Source organism: Dreissena polymorpha, chromosome 8 (assembly GCF_020536995.1).
Source record: "Dreissena polymorpha isolate Duluth1 chromosome 8, UMN_Dpol_1.0, whole genome shotgun sequence".
Classification (NCBI taxonomy): Eukaryota; Metazoa; Mollusca; class Bivalvia; order Myida; family Dreissenidae; genus Dreissena; species Dreissena polymorpha.
This window is the reverse complement of record NC_068362.1, coordinates 45844645-45859091: the sequence shown is the minus strand read 5'-3', so window position 1 is coordinate 45859091 and position 14447 is coordinate 45844645. Positions and strand designations below refer to the sequence as shown.

Here is a 14447-nt window from a genome sequence, read left to right as displayed (position 1 = left end):
ACAAACACGTCTCTTGTTTTCTTTCTTTAATTTTATTCTTGTTTAATACTGAAGCTTTTTAGTTCAAATGTTCACATTTATCAATTTAAAGCTTTCAATGACACATTTCATAATGTCAAAATCTGTGAAAAGGTCCCTTTAATTGATTACATTTTTTAATAGACCACAATCAGGTCAAAATGTGTAGCCGAGTGGGCAAGGGTTAACCACAAATAATAATTTATGAAATAATTGTTATCAATCACTTTTCAGGTCAGCATCAGTAAAGAAGCCTAGGACGGAGGTGGAACAACGCAGGTCAGGGGTCACAGGGGTCAAGTCAAGCGGGGTACAGCGCAGCAGCTCCTTCAACCGGTCCGGTCACAACCAGTCCACAGACTCTGGCTCCGGGCCGCAGATCAGGCACACCCGTGGGCTCTCAGGGGACAGGAGGGAGGGGTCTGGCAGTGCTGCCAAGAAACCGGACAGCGAGAAGGGCAAAGCGGGCGGCATGACCATACCATCCACGCCTTCCTTCATGAAGTAGGTGCTCTTGCTTGTTACTTGCAATTGCCTACCTCTGGGCTTCTGGGAGGGAGGTATGCTTATATTTTTGGAAGGGGTATTTTTTATGTCCCCCGCCACTATAGTGGGGGACATATTGTATTTGCCCAGTCTGTTGGTTTGTTTGCTCCAACTTTAACATTTTGCCATAACTTTTGCAATATTGAAGATAGCAACTTCATATTTGGCCTGCATGTGTATCTCATGGACCTGCACATTTTGAGTGGTGAAAGGTCAAGGGTCAAAAAAAAAAATCAAAGCGGCACAGAAGGGGACATAGTGTTTCTGACAGACACATTTCTTGTTTATATAACACCCCCTGGGTGCATAATTGTACCATGTGACATTGAAATTAAAAGGCAAATAGTAATTTTTTGCAACAATGGGGCGATATATGCCTGTGTAAGATTGCCTAATTCTAAATGTTTGGTTATAAAAACCAACAAAATTACATTTCATTTTGACCTTCTGAAGGCAGGTATCTAGTCAATTCAGTAAATATATTAATCCAAATCACAATAAGTATTTATCCAGATGACAATGACTGAATTGAAATAAGCTAATGGAAATCTTTATTAAATTAAATTAATCCTGAAAAAAGGCCTTTAATATAATTAAATAGGAAAGATTTTGTTGAGTTGTTAAGAAACAGTAAAACCATTCTTATTTTTGGTCAACAAATACTGTTATTTTATTAAAAGTGTAAAACTGTTTCTTAAAGATTAAGAAATAGGTTGATTACGTTACATTATTTTTACTAGATATTATATATATCAGTCTTCGAATAAAAAGCAATTTTGGGAAGAATTCTTACAATATTACTTGAGGCAAAAGTAACATTCCCAGCCCTATATGAAACAGAACAACTGAGCAGGCCTGATTCAAAATTGACCCATGTTATTGGGCTTATAACGATCATATGGGTATTGTATCATAAGCTTTGTACTTTGGGAACTATAAAAGAAAAAGGCTCAGGGTGCTGCTCAAGAGGGAAGGGTTGACAGCTGAACCATTATGGTGAAATAAATGATTTAATAAATAGATTAAATTTCTTTGTGAAACACTTGTGATGAATGTTACATGGCATATACATGTAATTTACACATTTGCCATTGAATATTTGCTAGAATGTGTTAAAAAAATTAAACAGATGTTTATAATTTTGGTTTTTGACCAATCTAGAGGAACAGAAGGTGGACACAAAATAAGTACAGCACCTTGCTTTTTCACTCTAGAATAAGATATTTCCATATGTAGTGTTACATAAACCTCTTCTGATCTGATCTTCCAGAAGAAAGCCCATGAAGAGTGCTGCGGCATCACAGATCAAGCCGGCTGAGGAGCGAGAACTGGAAAAAGTCGCCTTCTATCGCAAGGAGCTGGCGCGGAAACGAAAAATTGCAGAGGAATCATGCAAGATTGCACTGGCTGGGAAGGGACCCACGGCTCCAGTGGCCCCTAAACATATGACAAAGCCAGAGGAGTTCAAGTTTGAGACAGACGCCAGAATCAAGGCACCACACCCCCCACCCACTGTGGAGGAAGTGAAGGATTTTGCCAGCTGTCTACGATCTGATACGGGCAAGCAGGTAGGTGGGATTGTTGGCATGGAATGTTTTTTCACATTCGTCCAAAAAAGATACACATGTTAATTAATAGTGGGAGAAACTATTCAGCTGGCTAGCCTTCGAAGATAAATCCAAGAGTATGTACTGCAAATTGTGCACAAATTCTAAGAGACAGGAGACTTTATTAACTGATGAAATTGAATTAATAAAAACAACAACCAACAAGTTAACTGATACAAGCATGGTTTGATTGTTTAATTGACCACAAAAGCATCAAAATGCTTATTTGAGAGGCTTATGGTAAATGTAGATGGAAAGTGCTGTTTTTTCAAACCCACGCATGCATTTCCAGGCCCCCGGTCCTATGAAGGCAGGCCCCACTATTCCCGAGCCCTTCAAGCTGTCGTCTGGCCAGCAGCGTAAACGTAAACTGCCTGACCTTGATGAGAAGCAGGCAGAGAAGTACGAGACCATGGCTGAAAAACTGGCCGCCTTCACCAAAACACCGGATAGGTTCAGGTCACGGCCCAAAGGTACGCGACCATATCTCTTTTAACCCTTTACCACTCAGATATGTATTTTTACGCATTAATTACAGACTTTTCTTACTAAATTCAAGTTTTAAAGGCTTCATTTCCAACCCTTAGATACTGATTAGCAGCAAACGGCTGCAAACCGCATAAAATCTGAACAGACAGCCAGTTTCTCGCAGCCTGTTCTGATTTTATGCTGTTTCCACATTTTAACTTTGCTTCTGAGTGGGAAAGGGTTAAGAGAGAAGATTCAGCTTTAAAAAAACTTAAGTGTCCCAGAGTTTATGATTAACTTGTGTTAAAGTTTTTCTGCACTAAAGAGTTGAAGTAACTGTTAAAAAATGGTCCCATAGATCAGCCCTTCCGTTAGTGGACGTCCAGGCGTAAATTACGCCTGAAAACAGCAGTCGTACGTCCATTATATAAATGGTGGAAGTCCCTTGGACGTCCAATAATCTGCATGTACGCTATTTTCTAATACACAACACGTACAAATGTCAACAGTAAATCGGGTTATTCAGACCGTTAACTCCGCCCAAGAGCTACTGTTTTCAATGAATTTCTCAGCGAGTGGCCAATATTGATTTTTCCAGCTGTCAATCAAAGTCTTCTTGGTAAGCGCATCAGCCAATCAGCGTTCAGGCAGCCGAATACACGCCGACCCCACATGAAGCTGTATACAATACGACCTCTGCGTTACGAAGTTTTTATTCAGCAATCAAATATTTGAGTCCACGCTTTCCCTGAGGAAGAATTACGTGACATTGTACATAAAGTCTTATTTTAGCATGATTTTCATCTGTACACGAAATACACGAGAAATATTTATTTGTTGCTAGAATTTTTCGTAACTTTCCGTGAATAATAAAATCCTGAATTTTTCGGATAACACGTTTGATTATACGCATTTGAAAATAAGCAGTCTGCAAAATAAATCCATCGCCTGATCGCCAATGCGGTTAAATCTCGGCTCTGGCGATAGCAAAAATCTGAAAAGACAGTTTGGAAATACCTACAATTAATCAATTCACGAAAATTCTTTCGCATGCGCGATCATATGAGAACGAATTTGGCATTTTGAAAATGTTCGTTCGGTACCGATTTTCCCCGGTATTTTATTTATTTATTTCCAATTTGTTAGCAGATGGTACGGGCATAAACTGCAATTGACGAAAGATCTTCGCTAGTTTCCAAAAATCTTAAGTCAAATGTCCGCCATCTTGAAATATTTTAAGTGTCGATTAGCAAAGTAAAGTAGTGCTAAAGCATATTGTAAAGCAATATGTTAACCAAATTATATATTGATTACGTATTTAATGAGTAATTGGTTTTCATTTTCTGCAGTCAAACGATATGCACATGTGCAAAACACGTACATTTTTTTTTTCGGACAGTCGTTTTAATGTCATAAATACTGACCTGTTATCGTATGCTTATACTTTCCAAGGGAAAATAACTCATACGGAATTTTAACTGGGAATCCGCCACCTCAATACCGTAATACAGGCCAGGTTAAACATAGTGCAATGCAACCTAGCCAAAAATCGGTAACCAACCCTCAATATTCTTTCCGGATCAACCAGGTGTATACGTGTCTTTTACGGCTCTGAATTAAAATATTGTTTTTCACTTGGTTGATTGGGGTTTTGAATAGATAAATTGTGTTATTTATCTTTTTATGTCTCATTCGGATTAATTTGTGTGGATTTAATGGATTTTGTTTCATTTGTAAAAGGTAAGCCATGCTTGTTTTTATCGAACAATGGTTTATTTCTACCATGCTGGGTGTTTTCAGGCGCGAACGACCACGTGCAAAACGTGCTCTTCTAATACATTGCTAGAACGTGCAAAGCATGTTCTTCTAATGTGTTACGAGATCGTGCAAAGCGTGTTCTTCTATTGACAGATTGTTTATCATTTGCCATTGTGTGCAATAATGATGTTAACGTTCCGTATGACAATCTAATTGATCGTCATTTTATTTTTCATCTGTTTTGAATTAAACTTTTGTTTAATTTATGATCTACGGCAGTATTATTATAATTTTCATTATGGTCAAATAATGATTTTATGTGCCGTATGATAATCTGGTCTGTGACCAGTTTATGGTTGAATATGCTTTGCCCTTGTTTTTCATATATTCGACTACATGATGGTCGCAGAAACAAGAGTGGATAAATACCCGGTGACTTCGCAGATCATGGATGATAATTGCAGTATCAGTCACCGTGTATCGGGCACGATCGCGACCGTACTATGCTAAGTCTCTTAGACAGTCGGTCAACATCAGACCATATGGCGACACCCGTCAGCCGGTCTTTGCCCAATGGCATTGGTTAAGGACATCGACCAATGCCGGACCATTTGGCATCCGCCATACGGTCATTATCCGGTGACAACACTGGTCATGATATGACCGGTACGTCACCGGGGACGTTGATCACGGACCATTGATCGACGTCTGACCGGCCGGTCATGTCACCGGTCCGGTCATTGATCACCGGTCCGGTCATGTCACCGGTCCGGTCACCAGTCATGTCACCGGTCCGGTCATTGATCACCGCTCCGGTCACCGGTCAACAGTCATCAGTTAGGCCTGCCACCGATAACACCAGTCACCGGTCAAGAAGAAGAACTCGGTCTTCTTCATTGAATTATTCTCCTATTCATCGTCGAATACATCATCTTCATCAAGGATTAGACATCGGACACGCTCTTCTTCGTCAAGCAGTTCTCATCGTCGCGGCTCTCGTAAGCGATCACGTCGTCACTCACGGAGACGTTATTCTAGAAGATCTCGGTCTCATCGCAGCCGATCCACATCTCGGCCGATCCAGATCTCGACATCGTAGGAAACGAGTACATCGTCAACCTTCACGTAGACATCAGCGGACTGCATTGAGCACCACTGGATAGTTATCGAACATACCTCTCCTTCATTGAGCAGTTCTCGGCGTTGATACGCTCGTAAGCGATCATGTCAATGCTCACGGAGACAATATTGTAGAAGACAATATTTCCAGCGTAGCCGAACAATATTTCGGCATCGAAGTTATATGGATGTCGCCACTTCTCACGTAGGCGTTAATGAACCTACTGGTCATATCGACGTTCTCCATTTTATTCCTTTAGGAATATCATGTCTCCATTCCACGTGTGATGGTTCTTCTTATGGCATCCACACATGTTGCAGTCACCGAGCCGTATTTGTATACGAACACTAGTTCGTTTAACATTCAGGCTTCGGGATAAGCTGTTCTTTTCTCCACTACGACTACAAGGACACCTATGCCTATTAATACTGATAATCTACCGTTGTTTTCCGGTTAACATTATCAGATGACTTCGTGGATGGTCATTCTTCTGCACCAGATATTTCCATTCTGACGCAGTTATATTATACCGGTCCCGATCACCGGACATCGGTCACCATTCATCGGTCATATCACCGATCACTGATCACCGGTCAGAATAAGTGATGTCTCATCGCCATCGGATTGGATTTTTTGGCATGATCTTCTTTTCCGAGCAGTGCTTGACATTGATAACAGACCATATGGATTCCACCATTTTTCGGTCTTTAACTGGTAACGTCACCGGTCATATTATGACTGGTCCGTTCACCGGGCTACAGTTACCGGTCATTGACCGGTCCGGTTCGGTCACCACTTACCAATTACCGGTATTCCACTGTGTTTTCATCGGTCAATTTTTAGTATCACGGGTATTGTCTACATTACATAGTTGTATACCCCTGGCTATGATTGTATTGAATACTATATTTTATGGATTCAACAATCTACATGACTTTTTGTGTTTTTCAATACTGATGTTCTACTGGCGACGGTTACCAAATCATGCTATATCTGTTATTTGTACTTCTATCTCAACCGGCTACATGCAGACTACTGGTCTTGCAGATAGATCGGCTGAAGTGAACTCGGAGACTAGCATTGAGGTCGAACATTACTATTTGACCTCTATTAATTTATGTTCGAGACCCGAAGGATGAATTGTTTTAACGGCCTTTACCTGTCGGCTACAGACTTTGCAGTCAGTGTCACGGAACAGTTGGGACACATTAATGACGCTAGCAGGATTAGCAAGACGACATTTGTATCGACTTCTGCTTTTCTATTGCTCCTACGGCAGTGCATATTTTCAAGCTACTGGAATCAACAAGAGTTCTGATACATAGGATTGCCTATCAGATTGACCGCATAGCGGCTACAGTCTTGTAGATGGCTTAGGACCTATTGAACTCAGATCTTAGATCCTAGGATCTGGAGGGACCTCATCTTAAAGTTATTCTTCTATTACACTTCTGGCCATAACAGGCCGTCTTCCTATAACTGGTCGTATTCCTTTCGGAATTCGTCCCGGTAAGAAGTCTTGAAGTAAATGGATTAATCAAGTCAGAATTTAAGACTTCCATGCATTCTACCGGCAAGCGTGGACCCGCTTAAGGTTACCCCTAGGGTTTTCACCTTTTTCTGCCATCACACCTCCGATTCCGGAGGTACCACTATCAATCATATTTCCGTACTTCGCAAATCGATGACTTCGCGACCTGTATTATCCAGGATTTTAAAGGCGCCTGTTATTGGTTCAAGAAGAGGCTATATTCTGTAGATAGGTCATAAACTTATAAGTGTTAAACACTGTCCTATTCTACCAATTTTCAAGTGTGTTTGGAGTGGGAAAGTTCGGCTTGCCGTGGTTTCTTTGCCCACCCATCCTTGACAAATGGTTCCGGTCACCGGTCGGTATTAACTGGTCCGGTCACCGGTCCTTCTGCTGAGACGTCTTTTCTTACGTCCGTTTCAGCTTTATTTATAAGATAATTGTATTAATCTCGGGATTATTTAATGACACAGATTTCCATCTTTTTGTCATTATTTACCACTATTCAGTGGTGTCTAGACTAGAAGATTATCTTGGCAAGAATATAGTTTATTCTACCACAACCTTCCTTACATCTTATACAGATGTGAGCAGAGAAGGTTATGGACGATCACATAGAACAACGTATCTTGATTTTCTCAATTATGTGGTATCCTAACAAATATCACCTGCACATCTACATCTTGAAAAGCGAAAATTCTTTTTAGCTGTTTTTCATTTACAACACATTTTCACGATTCCTTTGTGATGGTTTCAACTATCACACATCGGTCGTGGTTTACTTACAGACACGGAGGTGATCATATTATCACTCCTTGTAACTGGAAATCAGAAACTTATTCGTTCTTTGCAAGGACAACAAATTTTCTCTATCGTCTTTCTCATACCAGTTCGTCTCAACGCCCTGTTGGACGTTTTGTCGTGCAGTTCTTTCTTTCGAATTATTTTTCCGTTGGGTTCAATAATGTAATTGCGCATGCGCGGCAGTGAAGTTGCAGACGAGTTGCATGGTGTACATAGTATATCAAAGAATGTTGTTTATCATCAAACGCTAGTTATTAGCGTTATGCGATCGTATATCGCAGTGTATACCGGTATGCTGAACAACGTCAATAATGCAGTTCACAGAAATCGATCCAGCAGGGTGTGCGATTGTTATACATTCGTCCATTGACATAAACTGGAATATCTTGCCTTCATGGTGAGCTTTTGCAATAACTGAGTTTTTGCCATAATTTCATGAAATATACTTAATGAACCATGGGATTATGGTTCTACGACTTTTTAAGTCTCCTGTACAATTATTTTCAGGAAACTTCTTCACAGGTCAAATATCATATCTCAGAGAGACATATTTTTACTGATCCAAACATGTGCCACTACATGTCTGGCCATTAATAACTTTTAGTTATCTCTACAGAAGAACGTTTTTCTGTTAGAGTTTCAATCCTTGTTACTTGTGCAAGGATAATTCCATCAAAACTGTATAAAGGTTCTATGGAAATTCATTTTTTTACTGGGTATTTGAGAGCATAGTTATTACAGTCCGTTGCCCTGTTCCGACGTTTCACCGGTTCCGATGGAGTCCAAATGTTTTTCCGGTAAATAGCGGCGGCCACAAATCGAAAGTGGTTTAGTTTTATTCGCACACGTGCCATTGTTGAACAAGCAGTACATGATCGATGAAATCTTTATCCTAGGTAACAAAATCCCAACATACTTTATGGCAGGTTTACTTGTTTTTGCTTAGTGGAGAATCGGGAAAATGGCGTTTTGAATGAGTTTCATGTCAAATTTTTCTTAGGCATGGCAGGTAAAATTTTATAGTGCAGAAGTTATTGCACAGGTACAGACAACATATGTTAAAAATATGATGTAAATCAATATATGTTTTCTGAATGAAATTATAACAAAATTAAATGGATAACTTTTGACCAGTTCTGATGGATTTGAAGTTTAATTGAGTGATGGGTGTCCTTAGGGGCAATTAGCAAATTCCTGCAATTTTACAATTTATGATCAATTTACAACTCTTGTTTTGTTGTATTGTCAGTTGCTCAGACTCCAGTAATATTTCAGTAACCTATCTATGTTCGTCTGTCTGTCTGTCCATATTTTGATATGAAAGAGATCATTGAAATATTTCCAACACATGGCGGTATATATGTTGATATAGACTCCTAGTATGGCCCAAACAATAAATATTGACTGTAAGCAGGCATTAGCATCCGATATCACCATGCTTTTTTAATCATTTTCTGTTTCTCTTTTATTAAATTTATTCTTTTTTTTTTCAACAGGAACATGGGAAAATTTAGGCTTTCTAGCAGTGGGTCAGACTGAAGTACTCCATGTAAATGTAAATGCAGTTCCCGGAAGCAAGCTCAACATTTGAGCCCAGCACAGAAAAATGCTACAAAAATATCTTTGAAATATAAGAGGGGATACAGAAAATCACCTGGTAAATTGATTCGAGTGAAAGAGGCCTTAGCAGATGTAGGAAGAGGTATTCCTATTACAAGAGCTGCTAGGAACCATGATTTGTCAGAAAGTTTCTTGAGGCGTAGACTGAGTGGTGAAGTATCTTTAGACAGTAGGAATGGGCCTCAGCCAATATTCAGTAAAAAAGAGGAAGAAGAGCTGGCAATGTGGTTATCGGAGTAGTCCAAAAGAGGAATGGGCCTTGGTGTTGGTGAATTTTTGGACTTTGTCCAAGGTATCTTAAAAAAAGACAAGCGTTAAAACAAGTTCAAAAAGGATAGGCCTAGTTACACATGGCACTACAACTTTATGGCCAGAAATTCTCATGTAGTTGAGATACGGTAAGAGTCATGTTTAGAAAATTCACGTGCTAAGGTAACCAGTGAAGAATTTTGATAGATGGTTTGCCAATTATTACAAGTTTGTTTCAGAACTTAATCTTTTGTTTGTGATGTTAATACTGATTGCACCAGTAGTTCAGGTGTTGATGACATTGTGTCACCATCTGTTAGGGAGGCCCTTGTGTTCCCTTCTTGTAGTTATAGTAAGAAAAGGAAAACAAGTTCTGATACTTTGCCAGACTGCTTAACTTCATTAGAAAGCATTAGAACGTAAGCTTTGAGAGTCCGTAAGACTATTTGCAAGAAAAGAGCAGGCAGCTAAGAAAAAGTTTCTTCAAGAAAAAGTAAAGGCTCAGAACAAAGAAAAAAGTATAAATCTAACAAAAGTCTTGAAGTTAAGCCTTTGCCACCTAAAGGGAAACCGCATACTGCTAGTTCTAAAGGTAAAGCGCCTGTTTCATGTAGGGCTAAAGCTAAAAAAGTATTAATATTTGATGCTTCATGTAACACAAAATCAGATCATTGCTCTGTTTGTAAGAAAATTTCAGAGGATCCAGATGGTTGGGTTCAATGTGATATATGCGACAGTTGTATCCATGTTTCGTGTATTCCCGAAGACCATGACTATGATAAGGCTGCTTTAACCTCTGAAGGGGTAGAATTCTTTTGCCGTTTGTGTGTCTATTAAATAAAATATGCACTGTTGTAACTTTGCTGGAATAGTTTACTGCGACATTGTACAGTATACACTAACTCTTGTATGCTTAAGATATTGTAAATGTGTATCCATAGTTGTGTTAAATTTTCAGCTGGAATGCTTGTATCATAAATGGGCCTACTTTGTATTATGTAGCTACATGTAATAATTGTAATAACGATAAAAAAAAACAAACACAAAGTCATAGTAATGGTTCATATGTTGTATTATTAAAAGACAATGCACATAATTATATGTAAAAATGTACTTTTTGTTTTGCGTCATTTTATTTTACATCTTTTGTATCTTCATTGCCTCCTTCTCGGGCATACTATCTATGGCATCAGAGATTATATTAAAGTCATTCTCTGCACAGGTGATGATGTAGTCACATGGAATGACCACACCCCCACCTGTTGCTTCTGGGGCTGGCCAGGGTGCAAAGCTAGGGCAGGGCTCTCCAGTGGCTAAAGCAGTGATTTTACCCTCCAATTCCATGATTTTTCTGAATGCACCAGCTAGTCCTGTTGGCACATGGCCTATGGGCAATCCTGCAATGTCACACAATCTTAAGAAACGACTTTGGTCTGTTACATTATGTCTCATTTCTGGAGGAAAGTCCTCAATAGGTGGAATCCACACTAATGCTGCGTTTTCATCAGGCAGATTTGTATATTCTAAGTCCATATTTAACTCGGTATGCATTTGAGGCCTTATTTTAAATTGGTGATAGCCTTTTATAACGCTGTCTTCAATTTTGTAACTAAACATGGTGCCAGTTCCCCAATAGTTGTGCAAATATTATTTCTGCAGTATATTAAGACGTTTTGCATTCCCCTAATGTACCTCTTTTAGTGATTTTTACGGGTTAGTAAAAATAACGGTGAGCCGTCGGAACTGAAAAGAGGCACCGGAACAGGGCAATATAGTGCGATGTAAACATCAATAAATCTGAGAAAAAATACTTTGAACTTCATGTAAATCTTTTGTGATAATTTAGGCAAGTAATTGGTCGACATATCCCAGCATAAACATTCTTTATCATTGAATGTTTTGATACAATTTGACCTGTCGATGTCAAAATCCTGTCGGAACAGGGCAACGAACTGTACCTTAATCACTCTGCTAGATACATAGAGGTTTTTCTCATCTTTTTCTTGATGATAAGAAATTTGTTCTTATCTTCATCAAAGGATAGAGATTATGCTTTCGTATACCTTGTTTTGTGTAAGTCATCGCAACTCTGTGCTGTCTTACCTATTTTGGAACTGATCCAAACTATGGAACGTCAACACTATGTTTTTCGTTCCTTTACCTTCTTAAGCGGTTTTGACTTGTGTTACATGTTGGGATGCTTAATGAGCTCCCTATGAACCTTTTCATCAGGCTTATTAACAGTTCCAATATAATTTTAAGACGGTTTTCCTTCTTATTATGGCTTTTACCATACGGAGAAGTGAAATTCATGCTTTTTCTGTTGAATACGACCAATTCCAGTTGGATCTGTTGTCGTTTTCACTTTGTTGTGTCAGCCAGGATTCCTTGCTTAATATCAAGTCCTCTATATGGCTTCTACCTTCAAGTTTCCAAGTTTTCTTAAACTGGTAGTCATGAAGATGAGGATAAACTTCTTTGGGCAATCAGGGCTTTGAAGTTCTATCTCAGCAGTGTTAGTCAGAAGTCCATTCGAGTTTCTCAAAGACACTCTTCATTTCCCCAAAAAAGGGGGGGGAGATGTGTCTGCGGCTTCTATTTCTCGGGGTTAGACCTCGACTAAGGAAAGTTAATCTTATCCTATCTAAGGATTCATTCCTTTTTAGGATCTGACCGCATGAATTAAGAGCTCTGTCTGTTTTGTGGGCATATATTAATCACACCCCACTTTTTGACGTGCTCTAAGCTGTTTACTGGAGGAATCCGACCACCTTGTCATCTTTTTATCTTCGTTTTCTGAAGTGCCAACAATACAATTTGTATACGTTTGGGCTTGTTGTGGTTTCACTAACGGTAGCGTCTTCTTTACGACATAGACATATTACTCTGTCCGAGAAGTTATAATTAATACCGTTTAAACGAAGATTACTTGATATCATTAGCTGATAACCCTGTTTATGGGTTCTACTGTGTTGGGAAAATATATACGAACCTTCCCACCGCAGCTGCAAAATCAGCATACGATAACAGGTCAGTATTTATGACATTAAAACAAATTTTTTAAATAAAATTCATTTTAATAATTAAATACTTACCTGTTATCGGTAAGTCCCACCTCCCACCCGGCTATTCGATTAATATTTTTGTATATATATTGAAAGAATATTGAGGGTTGGTTACCGATTTTTGGCTAGGTTGCATTGCACTATGTTTAACCTGGCCTGTATTACGGTATTGAGGTGGCGGATTCCCAGTTAAAATTCCGGATGAGTTATTTCCCCTTGGAAAGTATAAGCATACGATAACAGGTAAGTATTTAATAATTAAAATGAATTTTATTTAAAAAAATTGTTTTCGGATAAAGTATTTGTCGTCCATCATAATTTACATGTTACTGTTACATTTTAAATTCAGTCGTTGATTTTTCATAACTATTAAATATGAGTGCTCTATGCTCTCAAATCGCGCCACATGAATAACGCATGTTTAATGGGAATTCCCCCATCCCAGTCGTTTACGGATAAAGTATTTGTCGTCGATCATTATTTACATGTAATTGTTACATTTTAAATTCAGTCGTTGATTTGTCATAATTACTAAATATGAACAGTGCTCTATGCTCTCAAATCCCGTCACGTGATTAACGTATGTTCAATGGGAATTCCACCATCCCTCAAATCAACTTGCGTAAAATAGCGGACTTCAATATTGTCAGTTTTTTGGTTTTGAAAATAGAAATCGTAATAATACTGGATTATCGGGTAATGGATAGAGTAGGAACATGTACGTTTATTAAAATTCTTAAATAAAAGTAGGACTTCAATATTTATGTCTGGGACGTCCACAATTTTAGGCTTGGAAGTCAGGACTTCCAACTTTTAAAAGCGGAAACGCTGCCATAGATGTTCTGTTTACTGTGGAGTGAAATAATCTCATGTGAAAAGTTTTATAGCTTAAATTTAAGAAAACTGTTTGCAAGTATTATTTAATATAATTTTGATATTCTCATTTAAAATCCATTGTCTAGTAAACCATGTTTCCCAAATGAAAAATGGTTGAAATTAATCTTGTTTTATTTAATTCATTGTATTACAGGTCTTAAAATTTCTGTTTTAATTTTAAGTTTTTTATGTTAATATTGATATTTCATTAGCAGAAAAATTAACATAAGCTATTATTCTAAAGTTCACAATCTAAAAATAAATTAGTTCCTTTCACTCACAGGTGATTGCCTACAACTCAATTGTTTTCTTGTTTATATAAAAACTGATATTTAATTTCTATCAAATTTCCCATGTTTATGGCTGTCCAGTGTTGGCACTATGCATGTTCATGTAAGATGCTAATAATACCTGACCTGCAGGTGGCGCCTCTGATGAGAAGCGAGGTCGTTCAAGGTCACCCCCTCATGGGCCCACAGTGCCCCACACACCCCAGTTTGAGACCCGCTCCAGGTCCCGCCCTGTGACCGCGCCCAGCAGAGAGGAGATCGAACAGCAGGAGTTGGAGGAGATGCAAAAGTGAGTTAATGGATTTTAAACCTTTACCAATTAGATACATGTTTTTACGCGTGTGTAGTCCCTTAGAAAGTTAAATTTAATTAAATACCTATTTTTACTAAATTCAAGTTTTAAAGGCTTCAATTCAAGTTTTAAATGCTTCATTTCCAACCCTTAGTTATTGATGAGCAGCAAACAGAATAAAACCTGAACTCGCAGGCTGTTCT

At 38.6% G+C, this 14447-nt stretch overlaps 1 protein-coding gene across 1 annotated transcript in view; it reads left to right on the top strand.

Annotated features, from left to right (window-relative positions):
- Positions 1-14447, top strand: part of LOC127840938 (targeting protein for Xklp2 homolog) — a 51371-nt gene that overhangs the window by 9935 nt on the left and 26989 nt on the right. Inside the window, exons 4-7 of the mRNA XM_052369405.1 lie at positions 253-522; positions 1835-2132; positions 2464-2644; positions 14085-14241. Coding sequence (XP_052225365.1) covers positions 491-522; positions 1835-2132; positions 2464-2644; positions 14085-14241 — 668 coding nt within the window. The 5' untranslated portion in view covers positions 253-490. The remainder of the gene's footprint in view (positions 1-252; positions 523-1834; positions 2133-2463; positions 2645-14084; positions 14242-14447) is intronic.